At 45.2% G+C, this 26,914-nt stretch overlaps 2 protein-coding genes and 1 long non-coding RNA gene across 11 annotated transcripts in view; 2 read left to right on the top strand and 1 right to left on the bottom strand.

Moving 5' to 3' along the window:
* Positions 1-1,054, top strand: part of SCUBE3 (signal peptide, CUB domain and EGF like domain containing 3) — a 33,307-nt gene extending 32,253 nt beyond the window's left edge. For both annotated transcript variants that reach the window (XM_036096202.2, XM_078055448.1), the window contains one exon: positions 378-1,054. In XM_036096202.2, coding sequence (XP_035952095.1) covers positions 378-527 — 150 coding nt within the window. In that variant the 3' untranslated portion in view covers positions 528-1,054. The remainder of the gene's footprint in view (positions 1-377) is intronic.
* Positions 1-10,335, bottom strand: part of LOC144379090 (uncharacterized) — a 37,125-nt gene extending 26,790 nt beyond the window's left edge. Inside the window, exons 1-2 of one of the 2 annotated variants that reach the window (XR_013441285.1) lie at positions 9,951-10,335; positions 1,048-1,217 (exon numbers count right to left, since the gene is read on the bottom strand). This is a non-coding gene — a long non-coding RNA (uncharacterized LOC144379090). The remainder of the gene's footprint in view (positions 1-1,047; positions 1,218-9,950) is intronic. The other variant, XR_013441284.1, reaches the window with a different exon arrangement.
* A 78-nt stretch (positions 10,336-10,413) lies between these two features.
* ZNF76 (zinc finger protein 76) overlaps positions 10,414-26,914 on the top strand; it is a 34,018-nt gene continuing 17,517 nt past the window's right edge. For 5 of the 7 annotated variants that reach the window (XM_078055445.1, XM_036096489.2, XM_036096469.2 and 2 more), the window contains exon 1: positions 10,625-10,732. The gene's annotated coding sequence lies outside the window, so the exon portion shown is untranslated. The other 2 variants (XM_036096476.2, XM_036096482.2) reach the window with 2 other exon arrangements.

Raw genomic sequence — 26,914 nt, 5'->3', positions numbered from 1 at the left:
TAGGAGGCTATTGCAAGTTGTCCAAGTGAGAGATGATGGTGGCCTGGACAGTGTGGTAGCTGTGGAGGCTGTGGGAAACGGTCAGACCCCAGATATTATTTTGAAGGTGGAATCAACAGGATTTGTTGTGGTTGTGGGCAAGAGAGAGGAGTCAAGGATGACTCCAAGGACTGGGACATGAGCAAGGGAAGGATGGCGCTGCCAGTGACGGAGTTGTAGGATTCTAAAGGAGGAACAGGTGGTGGGATGGAAATCCAGAGTTCACCTCTGGGCATGCCTACTCAACGTGAGGAGGGGCTGCTTCTGAGTCGAGGCTGGTGTCCCTCTTTCCCACCCCCAACGCTGAGGCTGACATTGCCGCCTGCCACCCTTTGCAGGACAAGAAGCTCATCAAGGCCTTCTTTGAGGTGCTGGCCCACCCCCAGAACTACTTCAAGTACACAGAGAAGCACAAGGAGATGCTGCCAAAATCCTTCATTAAGCTACTCCGCTCCAAAGTTTCCAGCTTCCTGAGGCCCTACAAATAGTGCCCCTAAGCCCAAGACCCAGGTTTTAAAGCCCCCAGACTCCTTAGCCCTCAGAGCCGGCAGCCCCCATCCCCAGATGAGGAACTCTCTCCTCTCTTTCTTTTTGGAGGAAAAAAAAAATCACTATAGACAAAGCACTCTTCCTTTCTGTCTCTCTAGCTTCCTTTCCTGTCTCTCCCTGCCTCTCTCTTTCTCCCTCTCTCTTACTGTGGTCTCTTTTCCTACACGCTCCCTGGAAAAGCCATTAAGCGCTGGCTCTGTTTCCCCTGAGGGGTAAAAGAACAGTGTCCCCTTCCCCTTCCCAGCCACAATGCCCATTTTACTAGCCCACATCCCTGGCCTCATCAGCTTGGAAGGGTGCTAGAGGCCCATGAAGGAAGTGGGGAATGGGGCGGGGGAAGAAGGGCTTCTGCCATTTTAGGGTTGTGCCTTGCTAGTCAGGAGCCAAAATGCCCCCTGGCTGTGCCCCCCAGGGTGATTCTAACAACCCAGGGTTCTGCCAAAGAAGCCTTTGACTTACAGGCTTAATGCCAGCACTGGTACTCTGGGGCACGTGGTTCGAGCCCTGGACTGTCCACACAACTGGCTTTCTTGTCTGTACAGCTTCTCTCCTTCTTCCCCCACGTCTGCTTGGGGTCCAATCCATGAGGGCTTACAAAAGGCCCATAGCACTGGGCTAGTGGACAGCAGCTGAATGAGGAAAAGCAGCAGGCATTACCATGTTGAATGTGCCGCTGTCACCCCCCCAACAGAAAGACTATAGCTCTGCAGGACAGAAACCAGGTTTTAAAGCATCACCAAAAAAAAAGAAGAAAAAAAAGAAAGAACGAAAGAAAGGAAAGAAAAAGAAAGAAAGAAGAAAGAAAGAAAGAAAGAAAGAAAGAAAGGAAAAAAGAAAGAAAGGAAGGAAGGAAAGAGAGAAAATGTATCATCTAAAGGACTAGACTACAGAACAATTGGAAGCCAGCCTCAAACACTAATCCCCTTCCTTGTCTTCCTGGCCCAGCCATCTCCTCACCCCTACCTGAGTGCTCCCTGGGGGAGCCCTACTCCCCTTGCTAAGTGTTGTCCTTAAAGAAACATGGCTGCTGACCAGAAGCCAGCCTGGGCCTTGCCCCAGACTTGTCTTTCCCTTGTAGCCCCAGATGGCTTGTGGGCTCCACCAAAGAGGACCCTGCTCTGCAGCCAGCCCAGAGCCACTTGCTGCCCACAACCTTGCTGGCCCCAGGTTGTGGGCAGCAAGAGGAATGTGTGCACACTTGGCAAGCCTTCTGCCCACCCTGTCCACATCTAATAAGTGCAATCATTTTGAGTCTTCCTATGTTGTCTAGAGGGAGGGGTTTTTGTTTTCTGGTTTTGTTTTTTGTTTTTGTTTCTTTTTTCCTCTATTAGAACAAACCTATTTATAGCTGCCCAAGAGAGAAGAGTGTATGTTTGAAGTGGAAGAAAAAAGGTTTTGAATCTCATGAACCTTGAGTGCTGGAGCATCTGATCTGTCTCTGTTCCCCCACCAGTGGCCATCCAGACCTCTGGAACCCTCAGCTGGGGGAACCCAAAACTGTAGCTCAGAGGCACCTGATGTGTAGGAGAGTAATTCTGGGGACTTGACGGAGCAGGAAGGAGAGGGACCTGTGTTTGCTAATCCAATCCTGCCATCCCTATGCCTCTCTATGGATTCAGCATGGACCTCACGACTGTAGAGGCCGATGGAATCGGTCAGTGATTCTCCACTCCCAAGTAGGGAAAGCCTCCATCTTTTCCCTGCCTTCATCCTGTTTTCCCCTGGTGTACACATGGAAGAGCATCAGGACAAACCCCCTGGGGATGGGCTGACTCAGGGCCCTGAGGCCAGAGACAAGGCTACGGGAACCAAGAACAGGACAGTTATCCAGGCATGAAGTTTGCCTGACCTTGGCCACTCTGCCTACCCCTACCGGTTTGCCATTCCCTCTAGGAGTTGACTTCAAGCCTAGCTTCCTCCACTACTGCTTTTCAAAAGGAAGAATCAAGCGCATGCCCAAGCCCACATCCTGCACACATTCTACCCTCATTCCACTGCTGCCTATAAATTTATTTTCCATTTGCTCCTTTTATTTCCCCCAAAGCTGTAGTTCTATTCAATCAAAGGCTACCAATTAACTTCTAGGGTTCATTTCTAAGTGACTGTCCCAGGTTATTGCTCCCCCAGGAGAGTCAACACTACATAAAGAAGCTTGCACCATCCCCTCACTCCCTAATCAGTAGCGTTCACCAGCCAAAGATAGCCTTAGGCAGTAGGTAGCCAAGGTCAAAGCTAGTTCCCCCGACTTCCATTAGCCAACACCCAGGCCCTTGGCAGTAGAGTGTCTGGCTTCCTGTGTCTCTCTTAGTCAGAGAGGGCTCTGCTATAAAGATACAACATGGCTGCTTCCATACAAGAAAACTGTCATTTAATAGAAGTATCCACACTTCCCAGGAAATGCCATGAAAACTGCTTTAATCCACTCTGACCATCCTCATTCTCCACCAGAAGCTAGGATAACTTTCTGATTCTCTCCCTACCATTGCATCTCTCTTAGAAAGCTAAGCAGAGTACTTCCCAACTTAGGCCTTCAGGGTCTGGCTTCTCCTTGCTCTCTTCCTTTCCTGTCACCCCATACATACACATAAACATATTTCCTCCAGTAATTTATTCCATGGTTTCTGGAAACTGCAAATGATTTCCACAGTATGGAAAGTATAGACCACTAGGCTTCTTAACTAATGTCAAAACAGATCTTGGTGAGCAGGTAAAGACCTGCTAATGTCCACCACGATTAGTTTAGGTCGTCCAAGTAGGGGTTAACAATCCAGGCAAAGCTACTGCTGAACATATGGAGGAAGCCAGTCTTGGGGCATCAAACCAGGGGTTAAGTAGACTGAATGAGGAGTCAACACTCAGGGACTCTCTAGGCCTTTTACAGGTCAGACAGAAAAAAAGGTTTTTACCAGTGTAAGGAAGGAAGTAGATGGTGTAAATGGGAACCCTTCATGAACCAGTCCCAAGGCCTCTCTGCAGGATGGGGGTGTTTACAGGGCCACAGTACTGTGAGGCTTCATTTCTCTTAGTACAAAACCTGCCCTGATCTGAGTCTGGAAATGGGAAGCCATTTCTGCAAGGACTCTGAGCGCCAAGTGATGCACATCAGAAAGGCACTTAAATCCTCAGCAACATGGCAATCCCTTTTTACTTCTCTGCCTCCCTCTTTCTGTATTATTAGGCCAGGTCCATTCCCTAAACCCGAGGGAACTCTCAGTCAGGAGAAAACCGACCAGAGCCCGGACTTGAGCTGCCCTACCCCAGGCCTATAAATCCCCAGAAGAAGACACTGAGCTGTGACTGCTCTGACTTCGTGAGGATTGGGTTAGTTTGAGGTAATGGAGGCTCATATTTGTTGCTGCAAGTTCAGTAATACGGCCCTGGTCTCTGGCCTTAATGAAATTTTTGTATCTGAGAAGTGTTATCCATAGGCATGTTTGAGGGGACTCTGTAGTGGACTGACAGGTCATATCTCAAAATGTCAGAAAACATTATAGAGCATTCAAACTTTGTTATTTGCTGCTTAACCTCAATATTACAGGCTCAAATTAGGGGGAGGGAGACAAAGTATAACTGACCATAAGCAGAAAATAATGTTAACCTGCTTGGCTTCTTTCTAAAGCACAAAAGTGGAAGCAAACAACACAAGGATATCTTTAAATAGGACTTGTCTCAAAGATAGCACACCCTGTCCTTGGGCCATTATTTGGACTAGGAACCCTTTAAGAAAATATATGATTAGAGAGAATAGAACCCCCAGTTCTGTTATCAGCTTATCTAGACAACACATTGTAGCAGTTTGGACAAACCGAAAACTTTATTCTTCTATGTGAGTTAAACTGAAGTTTCAGAGAATAATCATTACCATGTGGGAGGCTTTTTTTAATGCAGAAAAAGAATCTCAAAATGTTGTATTTATATCTGCCTTCTACTGCTGCCAATATAGTAAGCATCTCCTACACGATCAACAATAAACAGTAAATGATGCAGTTCATAGAGTATTTTGCACTTGGGGAAAAAAATGTATCTGAACTTGTAAAAAGAAATGTTTGGATTTTGTATTGTCTTTTTTTATTATTATTATTAAAATACTAAATGAAACTCCTTGGCCTGGCATCTATTCCTCTGTCTCAATAGTTTATTCTAGAGCTGGAAACAAAGTGTCTTTTGGCTTTCAGATAGGACTTATAAAATTGTTTCATGTATCCATCTTATTCCTAATGATTTTGGAACCTGAAAAGGCTTGTCTCTCTATTTTTAAAGGCAGTATCAAGAATTATCCCCTACGGGGGATCTAGGGAGTAGGGGAAGTTTAGGGTATTGTTTCTCCTCACTATAGTACAGTTCCCCAAATCTAGCCAGGCCACAGATTCCCTAATTAAGATGTCCCACTCTAGCAAAATACCAGCACTGAGAGTCACGCAAAGTTGTTCTTTTTAGGCAGTACACTCTTGGCCACCCAACAGAATTCTGAAATATCATTTAGCCACTGTGACCATTACTACCATAGGGCACAGGAACACAATCTCCAGTCTCTTACAAATGAACAGTCCCAATTTCTAGGCTCAGAGATGATAGATAAAACTTGTTACAATTATGTAATTCCCTGACATAAAATTTTATTGGATCTAATATCCAAATGATATAGCAATTTAAGAGAAACAAGGCAAAATCTACGTGATCAAAAAATATGTTGGGTTGGCCTACTAGAATCCTAAACTTCCTTGTTACCATCTCTAAAGGATAGGTGCATTCATTTCTCAATTGAGCTCCTGTTATGTGCCCTGAATCGTGCATCAGGCTATCATAGCTTGATAACAACAGCCATACTCAAGACCCATACTCCTCAGGTAAGATTCTGATTACAACTGAGCTTTCCACATACACTTCTCAACAGGAGAGAAAATCCAGTCTACCTGGTGGCTATGAGTATATATTAATTCACTGGCATTCCAATCAAACTTCCTGTAAGTTTGATTTAGTGTGACAAAACATGAACACTTTGGTGGGCTGACAAAATCACGTTTCTAGAACTGCAAAGCCGAGGACCAATACAGGACTATTATGACTACATCAGCTTGGGGCCATCCTCTCTGACTTATCTCTTAACCCTCTTTTATTCCAAAACACCAAGTCTTCCACCTTCTTCCTAGGACATTTGTGATGTTGTCCCTGATTAATGTATAATCAGGGCCAGTACAGTTGAGTCTGCTTATATCAGTCTTTATAAAACGGGGCACATGAAGACATTCCAAGGAATTCTTTCCAAGGGTATGTGAAGATCTTCCAAGAGATACTAGGCAAGGAAATCAATCTGAGGGGCATTTTAAGGAAGTAAGTTTCCAGATCCTCAACCTCTATTAGAAATCTTCCCCCAAACGAATATGTTTGGGAACCAGCCGGGATACTTAGGCACACTCCATTCCACCTCCTCTTTCAGCATAGTCCTTGTCCTACTTTCCAAAAGAAAGGCATATCCCTCACCTACACTGAATCTTCATCCATGGCCCAGGATATAAAAACCTGGGGAATAGGAGGGAGGGGTTGTTTTTTCCATTCATATAAAAATATTCCTATTACAATCAGTCCTCTTATTTCATCTTATAAAATGTTTACTATTTTCTACCTCCTACTAGTAAAACCAAATTGTTTGTTAGCTGTTCAAGCCATTATTTCCTAGCAAATATACTTTTCCTTTTTATTAAGTATGTAAGAAAAAGTTTGTCATGAAGTCTAAAAAAATTAATTGGAGTTATTTCTGATTTTTAAACATGATTCTTATTTAATTGTCCCCCAAAGCCAAACATCAGAATTCAACACGAGCACATATCCATATTTGCCAAGGGGATAACATGCCTTCGATCCTACTTCTCATTTATTAACTAGTAGATTTAGCTACATATTACACGGCATTATTCCAAATTATATAATGAGAAATAGTACTATCTTGTTTTTACAGTTTTTGTAATGTTAATATTAACTATATAATTTTAATCATGACTGATTTTTTAGTATTTTATAAGTTACAACTAGTAGCTTATTTCCCAGTGATTTTTTACAATATTCTTTAAAACAAATATTAACATATTTATTTGAACTGAAGAATAAAGTCAGACTTTTTCCTAACAGAAAGTAAGTCTGATTTAGCTGATTGGTTTGAAAGAAGATTGGCTTTGCTAATTCCACAAATGGTAGGTGTTTTCCATACTGAAGTGAATCCGCACTTCAATACTTTCACAAAAAGATCCTGAAAACATGTAATGATAAAAGAATTTTATCAAAAAAAATTGTGTTGGAAAAAAAAAAAAAATTGTGTTGGTAAAAGAGTATGAAAATCAGTCTCTGATTAACAAGGTGCCTCTGAGTGAAAAGGTAACAGGTAACTAACAGTAATTTTTATAAGACTGAAACTGAGACTCTAATGACTAGATGACAAATCCTTTTGCAAGTTCAGTGGTTTCCAATTCTTTGTTTTTAATAAAATTAAAGGTCTCTATTTGATAGTACTTGAGAATATTATTTGGTAATAGGACACCTTGTGATTATTGGCATGTAATTTAGGAGTAGTTCAAAGCCTCAAGGACTAATGCTGTAACAAATCTCTTCCTTTCCCAATTACTACATGAACAAGGTTTCTCAATGCTTATGTCTGTAAAAATAAAAAACAGAGAATGGCTATTGCACCTTATCTCCTTCTACCATTAGGTCTGAATACCTGAACTCATCCATGAAAACCTGAACTAATTAAGAAATACCGTATTTCTCATCAAGGGATGCATTTTCTTTTTCTAAGTTTTTATTTATTCATTTAAGTAATCTCTACACCTAATATGGGGCTCGAACTAACGACCCCAAGATCAAGAGTCGCATGCTCTTGACTGAGCCAGCCAGGCACCCCAAGGGATGCATTTTCTTTTTTTTTTTTTTTTTTTTAATTTTTTTTTTTTTTTTTTTAAGATTGTATTTATTTGCGAGAGAGAGAATGAGAGGGAGGAGCGGACTCCCTGCTGAGCAGGTAGCCCGATGCGGGACTCGATCCCAGGACTCCAGGATCATGACCTGAGCCGAAGGCAGTCGCCCAACCAACTGTGCCACCCAGGCGCCCAAGGGATGCATTTTCAATAAAGATTGTACTTTTTAGGTTTCACAAGTTATAAAAACATGTAATATATTTATGTTTTTTTAATAAATTGTGTACCAGTAATAACTGTAATGACAATTCAATTCAAAAGAAACTTTTTAACAATTAAAGCCTATGGTCAGGGCGCCTGGGTGGCTCAGTTGGTTAAGCGACTGCCTTCGGCTCAGGTCATGATCCTGGAGTCCCTGGATCGAGTCCCGCATCGGGCTCCCTGCTCGGCAGGGAGCCTGCTTCTCCCTCTGACCCTCCCCCCTCTCATGTGCTCTATCTCTCTCTCTCTCATTCTGTCTCAAATAAATAAATAAAATCTTTAAAAAAAAATAAATAAAGCCTATGGTCACAGGCAATAAACTTAAATTTATACTCATTCTTGTTGCAAAGAAGTGTGACAGTGATCAATGAAAGTCTTTAAAACATACAAATACAAAATAATTAGGATACAGTTCTGTAGGGGAAGTGAATGGAATTAGGAGTTCAAGAAGAAAGGGAACCATATAAAATTTCTGCTAAAGGGCTTGTTCACATATTTTTAAATAGATGATGGTGGGCATCAAATATTTAGGGTATTTGGAGTCCACTGGATACAATTAAAGAGTTACAGAAGGGTTTTAGTTTAAAATGTTAAAATTACAATAACTCAGAAATTATATCTTCAAAAAGTACTTAAATTTGTGTTAGATACCAACTTTTAAATGAACAAGGGGTTATACAGTCCTTTCAAATTCTTTTATAGATTCCATTTTTAAAAAAATGTCCTAAGACCACTAGCCTAGGGGCGCCTGGGTGGCTCAGTCAGTTAAGCGTCTGCCTTCAGCTCAGATCAGGATCCCAGAGTCCTGGGATCGAGCCCCACATTGAGCTCCCTGCTCAGCGGGGAGGTGGCTTGTCCCTCTCCCTCTGCCCCTCCCTCCACTTGTGCTCTCTCTCTCTCTCTCTCTCTCAAATAAATAAATAAATAAAATCTTCAAAAAAAAAAAAAAAAAAAGACCACTAGCCTGTATGGTGGTATATTGTCAGGGTGGGGCTCAAAGGCAGAACACAAGCTGCTAGAAATGACCTTCAATCGTCCACTCCAAAATATGTTCTTCACCAGTTCTCCTGAGTACCTGAAATTACCCACTGTCAAAATCTTATTACTTCAAAGTCACACACTGATTGCCCAGAGTTTTTGTTCATTGTGTAATAGGAGAGGTGATTAGCCAATTAGATTAGGATCTGCATGGAATGTGAGAAAGGACAAATGTATTTTTTATTATGGAAAAAGGTGGTAAGGAGACAAACTAGGACAACCTGAGTTCTATTCCCTGCTCTATTTCTAACCAGGAGTTTGTGCTACAGGACATGCTATTTATTCTCTCTGCAGGTACATAAAATAACTTGTCAAACTTCCACCAAAAAGGAACAGAAAGGGCACCACAGTGGTCAGGTTGTTTATTTCTATACCAGGAGGTATAGAAAGGCTCAATTATTAACCATAAGCATGGGCCATCAACTGTCACTCACTGCCCACTGAAACAGAGAACCTGAAGACAACTCTGGCCCCAGTCCCACCTCTGGAAAGGATGTGTCAAAACAAATAAGACAGGCAAGAGGGGATGCCTAAAATTGAAAAGCGCGCTTTCTGGTTAAGCTGTTCCGACAGGCGAGGTAAGAGGCTGTCAGTGTCCTCAATAGCATCGTTAGCTACCATAGGCCGCAAACCCTGTACTTTGTAAATGTTTCTATTTTATCGGAATATTTCCTTTGAAAATTCTTTTTTTTTTTTTAAGTTAAATTTTTTGGGGTGAGGGGAGGGAGGATACCAAAAAAAAAAAAAAAAAAAGGTTAGTCTAAAAGGACAGAGAGGGAAAAGTTTCTCACCTCATTCCTCCAGGCACCCAATTCCTCTCCTAAGAAGCAACTTTTACCAGTTCCTTATCTAACTCCTCTCAGTTATTTTTAATGTTTTACGAAAAGCTCACTCCCTTTTAATTTTCCCTTGGATTTCTGCAAATTCCCCCAGCTAGCCCTTCCGTCCCGGGAGGGGGGAAATGGCAAAAGGGCTTGCTTTTGCTCACCCCAGGCGAGCCTACAGTGGGGAGTAGCTGGTTTTAAGGCTGCGGGCGGGGCTGAAGGGGGAATGAGGGTGAGAGACCCCGCGAGGGCCGTCAGGGAGCCCTCCCTAGAGAGGCAAGTCCCTCACGGCTCCTCAGTGACGTCCTTTTCGAGACGGAGCTAGTAATACCTGCAATTGCTGCCTTCAGGGGGCTGGTTCGAAGATCGTAGGCAGTGCCTGCGGACTGCGCCCAGTAAGGCGCCTCGGGGCGGTTAGGCGCAGGAGGAAGCCCCCGGGCTCTGAACCCCAAGGAGAAGGTCCGCAGCCCCAGTGCGGGCAGTGGGACCCGCGGGAACAGCTTCCCTCACAACCTAACCCTCCTGTCCTCCCCGGCTCCTGGAGCGCCCTTTTCGCCCGCAGGCAGCCGACGAGACAGCGTGGAGACCTCGGGGCCTCGGGCTCCTCCCCGCTGCCGCCTCAGGCCTCAGGTGGACCGAGTCCCTCGGAGGTTACAGGTGGCGGCTCCCCATTGCTATAGCGACGACCCGGCTCGCCAGCCGCGCCCAGGCCCTGACCAGGGCGTCGTGACGTCATCACGCCCTCCCCGGGCGCTCGGCCTCGCGGGCCGTGCGTCACCCGGCCGGGGGGCGGGGCGGGGCTCGGAGGGGCACAGTTCAGAGCCCGGCCGCCTGGGCTCCAGGGGCCCGGGAACCTGGATAAGTAGGACGGCTGCCGCGGCGACTGGGGGTGCGGGGTGGAGCGTGCCCTGTATTTTCTATACGGGTTCCGGGGCCCGGTAGAGGCGCGCTGCGAGGAGAGGAAAGTGCGGCAGCCCTGGAACCTGGATATCGCGCGAGGCAAGCAGCGCGCGGGCGGGCGGGCTATGGCGCAGGCGGGTTGCGGGGCCGGCGCTGGTGGCGGGGCCCGGTGCATGGCGGTCTGTCGGCGGAGTCGCCCTCGGGGGCTGTCAGGTTGGTGGCTGCGGGAAGAGTGGGTCCACCGTGCCCAGGTGGGAGGCCGGGCGGGCGCAGGGCCCCGGGAAGGTCCCGAGCCCGGCGTGCCCACCCTCCTCCGGCCCTAGCCCAGCGTCCGGGCGGCTAGACGGCGACCTGACCCCTCCCCCACCCGGGGCCCCGGCCCCCATCCCTGCCCCTTCTTTCCGCCCTGCGACTCCTCCCCCGTGACTTCTAAACCCCACCCCGGCTCCCAAACCCCACGCCCGCCTCCACCTCTGTGACCCTACACCCCACCCACTGACCCTAAAATCTTGCCAGGTAATCCTCAATTCTTATTCATTGAGTCTGCCAACCCAGGAATTTCCCCAGCTCTGCCCAGGGACCCACCAACCCAGTGACTCCCTCAGTCCTAATCTAGTGACTCAAGACCCGAGACCCCCACACCCCTCCTAGGTGACCCCCCAACCTTCTCAATGACCCCATTGGTCCGGTAACTCCCACGGTTCTATCCTGTGTTCGCCCACAAACTTGGTGACTCCCCTCAAACCTTTCCTGGTAACTCTTAAGCCCTACTTCAGTAGTTTCCCACCCAGTCATCTACATAACCCCCAATATCTAGTAATCCCTTCTTTGCCCTGTAACCTTATGATCCTCATTCCATGCTCCCCCCTTCATCCTAAAGTCACCCCCACCGACATCCCTCTCTGCACCCTCAACCCCTCAGTGTCAATCAGCACATGACTTAGACGTGCCCTAGCACCATGCTGGTGCCCAGGAAGATGTAGAGATGAATATGAAGTAGTAGTAGTTGGAGGCATCAAAGACTTCTGGATTGAGTGTGTGATCCCAGACTCAAGTCCCAGCTCTGCCACCGTTGTGCTTTGGAAACCTGGGACAGGTCCCTTCCTCACTGGGCCTCAGCTTGTCATCTGTATTGTGATAAGGCTGGGTTAAGTGATCTGAGAGTTTCCTTCCAGCTGTGAAATTCTGCAGTTCTCAGTCAAGATAATATTTGTTTGCAATCATTTTTGTACCCTCGCTAGAAGTTTACTCTAGTAACCTCACCTCCGGGTCCACTTGCTTCATGAACTTTATTCCCTCACTCCCATGACCCCCTACACTCTTAATATTCCATACCCATTTCCCTTGACCAGGCCCCATCAGTTAACATGTTGGCAAAGCAGGATAGCAGAGCGCTTCAGCTAGGGGCATTGATGTGATAAGAGACCTCGGTTCTGGTCTGATTCTGGCTCTTCATACCATTTAGCCTGTCTGAACCCTCAGCCTCCACCTCTGCTAAGGTAGGGTAATAATCTTGCCTGAGATGGTGCATACAAAGCACTCGGCACCATGCCTGGCCCATGGGAACCCTTAAATACAAACTGAAGCTCCTATGGGTCTTACTCTGTCCTGGGTGCTAGGGATTCAACAGACAAGACAGGGTCCATGCGTTACATTGCTTTTCTACTCCTGAGCTCTTGGAATCCCCATCCTCTTATCTCTGCTGTGGCCTCCTCCTTCTCTGATTCTTTATCTCATCCCTCTTTAATTATGATTGGCTGAGCACCTACTGTGTGCCATGCTTTATGTGTCTAGATTAAATTTACCTTTCGACAACCCCAAGAGGTGATTATTACTATATCCACCACCATTTCCCATTTCTATTGGTTTGGTTTGGTTTCAAATAAATAAAGAACCTGAAGCAGATAAGTAGCAGAGTGAGTATTTGAGTCCACAGTCTTCAAAACCCACTTGCTCCACTACCTCTCACCCCCAAACCTGCAGTTTTCCAGGTCACCCTGAGCCCCTTGTTCCTTACTTTCAAATGATTCCTAAGCCCAACATTAATTCATACCATGACTCCCAAGGTTTCTGTTACTCTTTGCCCCATGGCTTAGTGACTTCCTTAACCCATTGTTCATGACTTTCCACCCCACGTGCCCTAAGACCCCTGCACCTTAATACCTCTCTCCATCTTCTGTCCACACATCCTCTCACAGCCCTCACTCCATGATGTCACTCACCCTAAAGGGGCTGCCACCTCACAGGCACTTTACCCCAAACCCACTTATCCTGCTAAGTCCCTTCCGTGCCAGGAGTTCAGACACTCTAAAACCCTCTGGCCCAGTAGTCTTTCCTCGTATGATTTCCTATTTTCAGTCTCTTCTCAGTGTTCTAGCTGCCTCCCTTCTACCATCCTCAGCCAAGACCTGTTACCCAGAGCCTTCATCTAATTAGCTCTTTATCTAGTGACTTCCTTCCCCCAGCTTCAGTGAAATGAGCCCCTTCCATCCCAACATGAACCCGTATACCCTCCCATTCTAAGATCCCTCCTCTTCACGTTCTTCGCAGATTCCTAAAAGATCCTGCCTCCCATATTCCCAGATCCCGTGGCATCCTCCTTGTCATCAGTGAGCTCCTTTTCAAACCAGAATTGTCTTCCCCCTTTTTCCTCTCCCTGCATCCCTGCCCCTTCTCACAGTGCCTTTTCCTGTCCTTCCTCTTATTTTTCTCCCGGCCATCCTCACCTCACCAATTTTGGTAACATAGATTATGATGCAAATGTCCCTCTCATCCCAACTCTCTCCTTTTTTCCACTCTTCTGTGCATCTAACTCCAGGGCCCCGTGAATGGCCCTGCCACTCTCAGCTCTCCTACCTTCATACATACACTGTCTGGCCAAACCTCCCTGACCTCTTTGGTTTGTCCAAAGAACTACACTCTTTTCTAGGAACTTCTGATCATAGATCACCAAGATCACTCTCCTTTAGGTAGCAAGGAGATCTTGGAAATCTTTCTGAATTGATATAGCCTCGTCTCCTTGACACACTCCCATGATCCTCTTCGATCCTCCCCTGTAGCTGAAGCTGCTTGTTGTATATGCCCTCAGGGTAGAATGCTTTGGGTGTTAGCTTCTGCCGGCATTGAATTAGCCCCATTGTTTTCCAAGCTCTGGGAGGACTTTCCAGTTCTCTCCCACCGCAACACTGGATGGTGAATAGCAAAATGTGACATTAAAGATCCACATCCCAAAGTTTACTCTGTGGGTCACCAAATTCCCAGGTCTCCTCTAATGTTCTTATTGGCTGTATAGCAATAAATAATAGCGGAGGGCAGACCTAGAGTTAAGGAAGGGGTAAGCCCTGGGGTCTACAAATTGATTTTTTTTTTTTTTAAGATTTTATTTATTTATTTGACAGAGAGAGAGACAGCGAGAGAGGGAACACAAGCAGGGAGAGTGGGAGAGGGAGAAGCAGGCTTCCCGCCGAGCAGGGAGCCCGATGCGGGGCTTGATCCCAGGACCCTGGGATCATGACCTGAGCCGAAGGCAGACGCTTAATGACTGAGCCACCCAGGCGCCCCTACAAATTGATTTTTGAAAGAAGCTTTTGCCTTATGCTTGCTTAACCTTACTTAGGGCACAGAGCATATTCTGCCATGGATCTTAGTTATTTGTGTACTTCTCACCCACTCCCCAACCCCACAGTGATCTTGAGAACAGAGTTTTCTTTATCTTCTGTCATCTTAATCTGGTCCCTTATATTCTGAGGTAGTTCGTAAATACTGACTGAATTGAATGAACTCACTCAGAAATTCTGCATCAGGTACAAACAAGTAAAAACAGCTCACGTCTGTGTTCTTTTTGTAGCCACAACAACCCCCACATCCCCAAATCCCTGCAGACGAGTAATGGGCAAGTCCCTTGATTTAAACAGTCTGGAATTTAGACACTTCCTTTTTCACTCATTAGTCGGCTGGGGGAATGGGCGTGAGTGCTCATTTTTACCATATATCTGGTAAGACTAGAGGGATTGGTTGCCCTAGTTGCTAGAACACAATGGTAACAAGGCCAGGGTCTGTTATAGACAGACCAGTTCTCAAGAAAACAGCCAGATGAAATATTTACTGGGGGTTGCAAAGACCACCAGGGGATAGGAGAAATCAAATTGGCAAAATGTTGGCAGTTGTTGAAGTTGGGTAATAGGTTCATGGGACGCGTTAACACTATTTCTAGTTTTGCATATGTTTGAAATCCATAATAGAAGTTAAAAAAAAAAAAGGTAGATGAACAAGTGCAAACTTAGCAATGTTCCTTGGAAAACACCTCAATACAAATGTTACTGAGTCAGTACTGTTATCTAGGTTAAGCAGTATATTTAGTCTAACCTATCCCTGACCTCTTCTGTTTGTGAGATAGCAGGATGCTAAATACAAAAATTAGCACCCAGCAGAATTTTGTACCAGTGGCCCAGAAATTGTAACATGCTGGCAGCAAGTACCTATTGCCCTGAACCTGAGAAGGTGAAGCAGTATGGAAGGTGGGAGGTGAAGGAGAGACCAGAGCTAAGTCTCACTAGGGTCGTCTCCTTTTGGCCTAAGGCCTTCAGATTACTGGGAGATCTTAAAGATATGGGTGTTCATTCATTCCCTCATTCATTCATTCATTCATTCATTCATTCATTCCACAAATGTTTGCTGACTTTCTGCTAAAGACCAGGTACTTTTCTAGTACCTGGAGATAGAGCAGTGAATAAGACAAAGTTCAGGGACTTAAGGAGCTCACCGTGGGGGTGAGACATACAATAAACAAGTAAAATGTATGTTCAGAAAATTGAGCAGAGGATGCCTGGGTGGCTCAGTTGGTTAAGCAACTGCCTTCGGCTCAGGTCATGATCCTGGAATCCCAGGATCAAGTCCTGCATTGGGCTCCCTGCTCGGCAGGAAGTCTGCTTCTCCCTCTGACCCTCCCCCCTCTCATGCTCTCTCTCTCTCTCATTCTCTCTCTCAAATAAATAAAAATTCTTTAAAAGAAAAAAGAAAATTGAGCAGAGAAGGGAGAGAGAACCAGAAGTCAGGGTGTTAAATTTTAAATACGGTGGTTAAGGAAGTTCTCATTGAAAAGGTAACATTTGAGCAAAAACCTGTAAGAAGTTAAGCAGTGAGTCAAGAGTATATCTGGGGGAAATATATTCCAGTCAGAGGGAACAGCAAGTGCCAAGGCTCCAGAGCAGGAGTATGCCTCGTATATTCTATATTCGAGGAACACAAAGACGCCAGCCAGTCTGGCTGCAGTAGAGTAAGAGAGGGGAAACAGAGCAGGAGATGTGGGGGTGGGAGTGGGTTGGTGGCAGGTCATGTCAGGATTTTATTGTGCAGCATGAGAGAGGAGCCATTGGAGGGTTCTAAACAGATAAGTGACATGATCTGACATTCAGGATCATTCTGGCTGCTTTGGTGAGAATAACAAGAAGGCAAGCAAGAGTGGAAGGAGGGAAGACTGTCAGGAGGCTACTGTAAGAATCCAGGCAAGGGAAGCTGATGGCTTGGACCCAAAGTTAAAGCAGTGGAAGAGTGAGAAGTGGTTGGATTCTGGTTATATTTTGAAAGAGGTGCCAGCAGGATCTGCTGATGGATTGGATATGACATGTGAAAGAAATAGAGAAGTTGAGGATGGCTCCCTCATTTTTGGCCTGAGCAACTGAAGGATGGAGTTACCATTTACTGAAAGGGGGGAGCCTGGAGGAGGGGGCAGGGTGCGAGAAGGGATGGATAAGGAGTTCACTTGCGAATGTGTCAAGTTTCAGGTGTTTGGGGACACGGAGATGTTGCATAAGCAGCTAGATAGACAAGTCTATGAGACGTGTAGATTTCTGCTCACCTGAGAGCTGAAAGAACACTATTCCTGAGCAAGAGACGGGGCAGTACAGTGGAAGAATACGGGCAGTTCAGGTGTGAGGCCTGGCTTGCCACCAGCTAGCTGCGTGATCCTTTGGAACTCCGTCCCACAGCTCTGGCCTCCAGATCTTCATCTGCGAAGTGACGGCATTAGACTAGAAATGAACCCTCTTCTCAGCCCACACCCATTGTGAGAGTCAATGATTAGTTCTCGGAGTCAACAAGATAACGTATCCGTATATCTGAGAGCAGTGCTGGACACAGAAGATGCATCCGTGCCCTCGTGGAACACTACAGACTAGCTCCCTGGTGCAGCTCCGCTGCTAAGTACAGAGGAAACAGGCCAGAGTCTGGTGGTCTGGTGTGACATTAGCCAGGGAAAGCCTGTGCTTGACCTGGGTCTGGGAGAAAAGTGAACGTGGATGTCAGAGACGAGGCAAGATGATATCCCAAGCGAGGAAACGTGGTGGGGCTGGGGAAGAGCTGGGGTGGTGGGACTCAGTTTCTTCCCTCCTTCATTCTTTCAACATTTATTCCTCTGCTAGGATCTTCTCTTCAGGAGCTCCTAGTTCTGTAGTAGATGGTTTCAAATCTGGCCTCAGGAGTTTCCGTTAGAGCTCATTCACAGTAAGTGGAGCTGATTTCGGATTCAGATTTGAGCCAAAGAGCTCAGTTAGCTATGTGATCTAATGACACATTGTTAGATGCTGATTACACCAAAACACATGCTCTCAAGCAACGTAAGTTATAAGCAGGTAGGAGTGTGTTATTTTCCCCCCATAAGAGTCCGATTTAAGGAGGACACATACTGTGGCAGAGTAATCCCCTCACTGCATCTGGAAGCACAGTCGCTGTGCCGTGTTTATCCTTGTGTCGTTTAGATCTCAGTGTTTATATTGTAAGGAGAGTCTCTGACCAGCTAAACAAGAGTATAGGATACAGCCCATCTTCATTGACAGGTCACCCACAAAATTTGTTTAGAGTGGATATGTAATCATCATCTTTCATTTAATGGAATGAGAATTAAATTTTGTCCTGGTGAGTGAAACAAAACCACTGAGCTAAAATCCAAGTTCAGCTAAAGCCTTTGTCTTTAACCAGTGGCCTTAAGCTACTGACAAAACCTCAGATGCCTCTTGCCTTGGCAGCGCTCTCAGTCAAGGTAGAGAAATGGCTGTCGACGTGAGTGTCTCAGGGATCCTATGCAGTTGTCTCTGTTTTGCTGGTAAGAAGCGCAGGGCCTATTTAGGCTTCTCACTTAGAGCCCAGAATCAAAAAGATCTGGGCTGTTGGATGTGATGTTCAAAGCCTCACAGCACATTAGACTGTCACCAGCCAGAAATCAGAGCACTTCTTCTGGTGCCTCTGGGTTAATGTTCACCCTGAGCTTGCCCTCAGTAAATGGTTCATCTCTGAGAAGCCCAGATACAACTTGCTAGCTTGGTACTGTTTCTCACTGCATTTATTGGAAGTCCCCGCTGCCGTGGGATAGCTGATAAAGCATGACACGCACGCAGTTATGATAAGAACCAAGGAAATGGGGGCTCTGTGAGATTGTAGAACCAACCTAAGGCTTAGATGTGGAGGGTGTCCCTAAGATCAGAGTTCTCTCTGAGAATATCATCCTCTCAACCTAGGACGTCCTGCCTGAGGCCACAGAAACAGGGAGGGACAAAGGCAGCCCCTGCTCAGCCACCACTCAGCCGGACCCCCCCCCCCACCCTTGTGACCAGGCCGGGTCCACATGTGCTAGAGCCAGCATGGTCCCAGGTCCTGGTAGATTCGCTGTTGCTTCATGCTCAGCTTGATCACCTTTCCATATGGTCCATGAATTGTGAAGCTAAGTTTTCAGATGTGGTTTTGCTACAAACCTATAACCTCAAATCTGTGCTGTCAGCACTGAACTAGCCATGCCTCCTGAATGGAGAATCACATATTCTTGTAGCCAACAAAAGGAGTGCAAGGCATGCTTTCAGACTTTCTTCTTCATTCATGTATTTGTATTTGTTTCTTTAACATAGATAAGACATTCACGAGCCCTAAGTTCAGTGAAAAGTCAACCTTGCATTGCTATTCCCCAGTCACTCAGTTACCCTTCTGTAGCCAACCCTAGTTAGTCATTTCTCGACCGTCTTGCCACAGATTTTTTATTCCAGTGGCGGCGTACAGAAAGCACTGTTTTATACCTTCCCATTTTTTTGTTTAATATGTTTTGGAGATCTTTGCATGTCAATATGGGAGGACCTTCCTCATTTACCTGTGTCTGCATCGTATAGAAGTTCCATATTGATAGACATTTATGCTGCTTTTAATGTTTTTGCTATTACTACGTACAGGGGTGCCATGACTAACCTTAGACCCGTGCCATTTTCCACATGTGTATGTCTTCCTGCAGACTAGACCTGAAATTGCTGGGTCAGCTGGTAGGTACATTTGTACTTTTGATCAGTACTGCCAAATTGCCCTACATAGAGCTCGTACCGATGTATACTCCCCCAGCAATGGAAGACTCTGCGTGTTTCCCCCACAGCCTCATAGACATTGGTCTGAGTTAAAAATAAACAGATCACCAGGGCCCCTGGGTGGCTTAGTCGGTTAAGCGTCTGCCTTCGGCTCAGGTGATGATCCCAGGGTCCTGGGATCGAGCCCTCCATCAGGCTCCCTGCTCAGTGGGGAGCCTGCTTCTCCCTCTCCCTCTCCCTCTGCTGCTCCACCTGCTTGTGCTCTCTTGCTTCCTGTCAAATAAATAAATAAAATCTTTAAAAAATATATAGAGATCACCTACAGATCAACATAGCATACTGAATAATGGGACCCCACCTTGACACTCTATTCCTCAAGACATACAAAGCCCAACACAGCCCAGTATGAGGAATACCACATGTAAAAAGATAGCCACCAGACCTCTGGTGGTTAGAAGAAAGGAAAATCCTAGAGGAAGAAGTTCCCTACCTCAGTCTTTAGACTAGCATGAATTAAAGGAGAAATAGATGTCTTTTCCTGCAGGACTTGGCAGGGACGAGGTGCAGCTAGTGATGGGAGGGCTGTGGGGGAATAAAGGGAGACCCCAAGAAGGAGGAGCTGGTAACCAAGCAAATGCGTTTGGTGTCCACTAGAGAAGTACCTCTCAGCTGGTTTCTTTTCATCTCAGTGACTTTTTTTAAAAGGTTATACCCCTTCCTTTTAGCGCACCTGCTCATCTCTTTTTGGCCTCTTTCGTTCTCACCTCACTTGGAGTTAAGGTGTCTGCAAGTTGAAACTGGATGAGTGTTCAACCTTATGTCTTGTTTCACTTAGTGTTCTTTTGTTCACTTTCCTCCATTCATCCAGATGGGCTTCATGGTTCTTGTCCCAAAGGCTTAAACAAGCACCCTGTGCAAGTAGCTATATTTTCTGTGCATTCTTTTTGTGGAATGAATTATGAAGATGAGATTCTTAGATCTCAGATCCTGAGCCTTCCCCGGTGGGGTTAAGAATTGATGGTTTGTCCTCTGGAAAGCCTGGAGCAGTCTCTAGCGCTGTCTGCAATGCCCGTTTGTGCCTGCCTCCTGGCTTTGCCAACATTGATGGTTGGATTTTTTTTTTAATTAACAGACTTTATTTCTTAGAGCATTTTTAGGTTTATAGAAAAATTGAATAGAAAATGCAGAGAGTTCCTGGGGCACCTGGGTGGCTCAGTCGGTTAAACATCTGCCTTCAGTCATGATCCCAGGCTCCTGGGATCAAACCCTGCATTGGCCTCCCTGCTCAGCGGAGAGTCTGCTTCTCCCTCCCTTCTTCTGCCCCTCCCCTGGCTCATGCTCTCACTCGTTTTCTCTCAAATAAATAAAATCTTAAAAAAAAAAAAAAAGAGGGGTGCCTGGGTGGCTCAGTTGGTTAGGCGTCTGCCTTCAGTTCCGGTCATGATCCCAGGGTACTGGGAACAAGTCCCGCATCAGGCTCCTGGCTCAGTGGGGACCCTGCTTCTCCCTCTGCCTGCCGCTCCCCCTGCTTGTGCTCTCTCTCTGACAAATACATAAATAAATAAAATCTTTTTAAACAAATAATTAAAAAAAAAAAGAAAATGCAGAGTTCCCATTTGCCCCCCTTCCCTCCCCAGTTCCTGGTTTTCCCTATTACTAACATCTTGCATTGGTGTGGTGTATTTGCTACAATTGATGAACCAATGTTGATACATTATTATTAACTAAAGTTCATAGTTTACATTATGGTTCACCCTTTGTGCTGTATATTCTATGGGTTTTGACAAATACATAATGTCAGGTATATGTCCACCATTACAGAACCGTTTCACTGACCTAAAAATGCCCTGCGCTCCATCTGTGCATCCCTCCTCTCCCACCCCCGCATCCTTGGCAACCACTGATATTATTCCTGTCTCTATAGTTTTGCCTTTTCCAGAAGTCATATAGTTGGAACCATACTGTGTGTAGCCTTTTCAGATTGGCTTCTTCCACTTAGCAAAATGCATGTAAGTTTCTTCCATGTCTTTTCATGACTTAATAGCTCATTTCTTTTTATCACCGAAATATATTCCATTGTCTGGATGTACCACAGTTTGTTTATTGAAGGACATCTTAGTTGCTTCCAGCTTTTGGCAATTAGGAATAAAGCTGCTATAAACATCCATGTGCAGGTTTTCTGTGGACGTAAGTTTTCAACCCATTTAGGAGTAGGAATGCTGGATCATTTGGTAAGACTGTTTAATTTTGTAAGAAACTGCCAGACTGCCTTCCACAGTACCATTTTGCATCCCCACCAGCAACAAATGAAAGTTCTGTTCTTCCACATCCTTGCCAGCATTTAGTGTTATCACTGTTTTGGATTTGGGCTATTGTGATAGGTGTGTAGTGGTATCTCATTGTCTGTTGGATGTTAATATTTTTACTTTGATTTATGGTAATGGGATAAGTATAATACCACCATGATTATTTTGTCTTGTACTTTAATTACTAATGAGAGTAAACCTTTTTTGAATTATTTATTTACTACTAGTGTTTTTCTTGCATGAATTCATACTCTAGCCTTATTTGTCCAATGAGAATTTGATACTGTTCTTGGAAGTTTATATGTGTCTGTGTGTGTTTCTTTTTTTCCACCCAATTTTTTTTATTGTGGTAAAATACACGCAACATAAAATTCACTGTCTTAACCATTTTTAAGTGTACGTTTAGGTTGCATGTGTTTTTAATATCATGTCTTATATTTTCTTTAATATTTTCCCTTAATACTGATTTTTTTTTAAACCTAACTCTCTTTTGACTTGATTTTCTTTTGCTTCAAAAGCAAAAACTACCTTTTCTTCCTAGTTGAGATTTGGATCTTGTTCCAATTTAATGAACTGATGGAATAAATTAAACCTTTTAGTCCTGGGGTGATGTTTTTATTTTATTTTATTTTATTTTTTTAAAGATTTTATTTATTTATTTTGACAGAGAGAGACACAGCGAGAGAGGGAACACAAGCAGAGGGAGTGGGAGAGGGAGAAGCAGGCTTCCCGCTGAGCAGGGAGCCCAATGTGGGGCTCGATCCCAGGACGCTGGGATCATGACGGGAGCCGAAGGCAGACGCTTAACGACTGAGCCACCCAGGCGCCCCTGGGGTGATGTTTTTAAATAACTTGAAGCTCCTAAATAACTATGATGATCCAGTCCTTCCTGATGGCTGATGGCATGTTTCATTTTCAAATAGCCCTTCCCTGGGTGCCTCAGTCAGTTAAGCGTATGTCTTCGGCTCCCGTCAGGTTCCCAGGGTCCTGGGTTTTCTGTTCAGTGGGGAGCCTGCTTCTCCCTCTCCCTCTGCCTGCCACTCCCCCTGCTTGTGTGCTCTGGCTCTCTCTCCCTGTCAAATAAATAAAATCTTAAAAAAAAAAAAAAATAGCCCTTCCCAAGCCAGCAGTGACCCCCAGAAACAAGTCAGATGTAACTTGGTAATATCTGTATTAATTTGCATATTGGTATAAAGCACACCCTTAGGATCACCCTTCCAAAATGACTTTATTCTGGACTTTTCTTTCCATGGACTAAAGGTGGGTTTGAAACTCAGTCATGATTCTGTGTTCGGTGTTTACAAACTAAGGTGTTAAAATTCACCGTAAACTTAGGACTGAAAATTAGGTTTTAATTAAGTTACCTGTTTTAGTTTAAATGAATTCTGTTCAGCTAGTAAAGGGGTATGCATTTTCATTGCCCTTTGGAATTAAAAATAATCCGCTTTGCCTAATTACTCTCTTTTCTGTGACTAATTAAAATCTATAAAAATTGTAGTAGCCAAATAGGAACCATACTAAAAAGTGATTTGGGCTTTTAAAATCAATGTGCCTTTTGCAAAGAGATGCTTAGCTGATGTTTTAAATGTGTGTTATGTTAATGCAAGTTTCTGTTATTAATTTCCTGTTTTCTCTTTACTGTTTGAAAACCCACAGAACCAAGCCTGTTTCAGTAGGGTTTTTGTGTGTGCATTGAAGTCCTTTTCTATAATAACAAATACTGAATCATTTTACTACAGCTCTTCCAAATCTGGTTCTCATTTGTTTGCCACTTGACTCGCTCAGCCTCTGTCTCTCCCAACATAATGTCACTTTGTCCTCTCTGAGAAGTTTTGTTTATTTCCAAATGAGGAATTTTCTGAGTGAAAATTAAGTCTTCCATGCCCCCCCAAATTTGAACATTCTTCTCCTTCCAAGCAAATGTTTTAGTTTTTTTCTTTTTTTCTTTCTTTTTCTTCTTCTTCTTCTTTTTTTCTTTTGGCTTCTAAATACAGTTATCCTCTGGGCTGGCTGAGGCAGAGCACAGAAAGCCTTGTTGCAAATGTCCGAGGAGTTTGGGTTGGCAGAAAATGATGGAAGAGTGAACAGGTGCCTGTGGTCAAGGCAGCCTAGCTTGGGTGTGGGTCAGATGAGATCTGAACCGTGCCAAAGTGGAGGAACACAAATATATAGCTGCCATCTAGTTTCCCGTGTTTCGTGGCACTTATTTTTCTGCTTTGAGGAGACAATTGAAGCACATCTTGTTTCATAGAAAGGCCTAAAGATCCGAAGTATCCAAAAAGCTTTTCTAAATGTCCTCTCTCCCTGATAAATGATAATTTACGTTTTTACATTAGGAAACATTTATGTATTATGAAGCCATAGGGCTCTTTCCTGCATCAGAGCCAACAATAGGTTAAGTTCATTTTAAAATGCAACAAACAGAAGCTGGCTGCAAGTTCTGGAAGAGTCTGGGAGTACTCCCTATTCATCCCTACCCACTGTCATGGCTCTTCTCTCCCCTCCACAATCCCCAGTCTGTCCCTCCCTTACACCCAGCTTAGGTCACTGGGGAGCTGACAAACCTTATACCCTACAAGGAGAAAACAGAGCAGCTGCCCCTGCTCCCCCTCCATCCTTGCTCAGAAGGCCACGGGAGTTATGAATCTGAAATGTCAAGTGCAGGCAGGAAATGCGCAGTCACAGCCGTCCAGAGGCAGTGACAGGCCTCTCTTTGGCTGCCAGTATCACTGTTGTTAGTTTAGTACCAGCACAGAAGGAGTCCGAGGAAAGCATCGTTTCACAAAGGAAAGGGAGAGAAATGGCGGTCAGACGCTTGTACACGCGTGGCCGCCACGGAGCACCTTCTCCCCACCCGCGGTCAGGCCCTGTTGGAAGGCAGCAGCAGAGAGCAGGAAAGCCTGGAGAGCCAGAGTGGACTGTTTTAAAGGTTTATATTATGGGCTTAAGGAGGAAAATTGAATATTTAGCCTGGACATGAGAATATGTGAAGGAGTGGAGATTTGTTTTCTTTGAGTCTAAAAAGCGTTACTTTCTGAAATGTGGCTACCAGCTCGTCCCTCTTTCCATTGTGGTCAGGTCCAAGAGGACTGGGTTTAAGTTACTGTGGGTGAGAGGAAAGTTAATCAATAGTCAAGTGTTTTGTGTCACACTGGATTAGCAGAAGGAAGAAATGCACGGGGTATTGAGAGGTATGGACCCGGGCCGGCCAGCCTGGCTTGGAATCCTGGCTTCCGCATTTCCTAGCTGTGGGACCTTGGAATAAATTACTCTACCTCTAAGCCTCAGTCACCTCATCCATAAAGTGGGGATAATGTACCTGTTTCTTCATAGCGTTACTTTTAAGGTTAAAAGAGTTAATATAGGTAAAGTGCTTTGAACAGTGGTTGGCTCCGTTAAGGGCTGTCTGTGTGGTAAATGTAATTAGCACAAGCAGTGGGAAGGATTTTAGGGTCATCTGGGGCAGCACTTCACTTTACAGCTAAGGAGGCAGTCGCAGGAGGTAGAATTGAGATTAGAAGCCATTTCTGGGCGCCTGGGTGGCTCAGTTGGTTAAGCGGCTGCCTTCGGCTCAGGTCATGATCCTGGAGTCCCTGGATCGAGTCCCGCATCGGGCTCCCTGCCCGGCGGGGAGCCTGCTTCTCCCTCTGACCCTCCCCCCTCTCATGTGCTCTGTCTCTCTCATTCTCTCTGTCTCAAATAAATAAATAAAATATTTAAAAAAAAAAAAAAAAAAAAAAAGAGATTAGAAGCCATTTCTGCAGACTTCTAGTCCAGGGCTGTTGCCACTGTTTGGCTACCTTTTGGAAATTGCCCGTTGCTTCGAAAGCACTTCCTTTTTGTTCCTCTTCCATCCCCTCCCCCTCAGAGCCAGTTTTTCTAGGGTACTTCTTATGTGCCAGCACTGTGCTAAAGGCTGACATATGTGACCTTATTTAATGCTTACAGCAACCTGTGACGAAGGTGCTATTATTAGCCCCATTTGTTTTACAAGTGGCGTCTGAAGCTCAGAGAGGTTCAGTGACTTGCCCAGGGGTACACAGCTTCAAAGAGGTAGAGCCTGGGTTAGAGCCCGGGCTGTCTGACTCCAGAACCTGTGTTGTTAACCGTGCTGCGGATTTTCCTCAGAAAGTCCCAGTAGAGTACAGATGTGCTCAATTAAACCAGCTATTGCTGAAGCAGCCACAGCGGTCAGCCATACAGATTTGAGGGCATTTTGTCATCCTGTTTCAACCTATAACCTGCTTTGTTTTCAGACCTAGGTCTCATGTGTGTCCTTATTCTGACAATGCTGTTAACAAAAACAGGTTACCAAAAGAATTTCTCTCCCTGCTTGAGACTCTGAAAGTCGAAGGTCAGGGAGCAGACCAAGAGAGGTCAGGACCAGAGCTTGTGGTTATCAGGGCTCTGGGCAAGGTTGGGGTCACTGCCAGGATCCTAGTAGACCAGATGAGATGGGTCAGATGCCAGAATTCCCATCTAGACCAGTGGTTCTTTACCTTTAACCCCTGTGAGACACTCATGACAATCTTAAACTCCCTTCTTTTCAGAAAAATGCACAAGCTTGCACACCAAAATATTGTTTTCAGGTGGCTTTAGCAAAAAAACCTCCGTACTAGGCTGCATAGTAAAGTATTTAAGAGCATACTCTGGAGCCAGATGGCCTGGATTCAAAATCCTCCTCTCCCACCTTTTTCTTTTTTTTCTTTTTTAATCAGGGGCTGAGTATTTATTTATTTATTTATTATTTATTTATTTATTTATTTATTTATTTTACAGAGAGAGACACAGCAAGAGAGGGAACACAAGCAGGGCGAGTGGGAGAGGGAGAAGCAGACTTCCCCTTGAGCAGGGAGCCCGATGTAGGGCTCGATCCCAGGACCCTGGGACCATGACCTGAGCCAAAGGCAGACACTTAACGACTGAGCCACCCAGGCGCCCCTCTCCTCTCCCACTTATTAGCTGTGCAGACTTGAGCCAAGTTACTTAGTGTCTCAGGCTTCAATTCCCTCAACTATAAAATGAGGATAATAACAGTAATTATAGGATCGTTGTGAGGATTAAATGAGTTACTATGTATAAAATGCCTAGTACCCTGTTCCTTTACAGCACTGTTCACTATTACTGCTAGTAGTAGCTTAGCCCATTCAGTAAATGGTTATGGGCAGAATGAATGAATAATTCTAATGGGGATGCCAAGTCTAAAGTAGAACATCCCAACCAGTGTGTCACAAGTGGGCTATAGTTATGTAAAGATATTGACCCGCTCAGCCCTTGGGGCTGCCAGAGCCCCAGCTGGTTGCTCCTGGCTTCAAGCAGAAGCCATCTGCTACGTACAAACATCCTTCTCTCTGGGTGCCCCGACATGAAAACAGTTTGGGCAGCACTGATGGAGAAGATCAGTTGGCAGATAGTGAGTACCAAGCAGGCAGTCCAGGTCCCAAGTCCAGGGGAATTCTGTGGATGGGCAGTGAGAATCTTAACTGCTAAACCCAGAACAAGGCTTCACAGCTATGGGCTCTGGCTCAAGTAGGCTGATCACCAATGCAGAGGAAGTCTGCCAGCAGGATGCTCCAGCACTTCCCTCCTTGCACACAAGGACCCGGTGAGTCACTCCACAAGGATTTGCAGAGAGCCCACGGTGAACCAGAAACCAGGCTGGAGCCCAAAGTCCTGTGTGGGCAACAAATGTGAAAGAGGCAGTGATAAGTACTGAAGTAGGTGACTAGGTGTGTGAGTGCTAGGAAGAGGTG

This window comes from Halichoerus grypus, chromosome 9 (assembly GCF_964656455.1).
Source record: "Halichoerus grypus chromosome 9, mHalGry1.hap1.1, whole genome shotgun sequence".
Taxonomy (NCBI): Eukaryota; Metazoa; Chordata; class Mammalia; order Carnivora; family Phocidae; genus Halichoerus; species Halichoerus grypus.
This window is presented reverse-complemented; position numbering and strand designations above follow the sequence as displayed.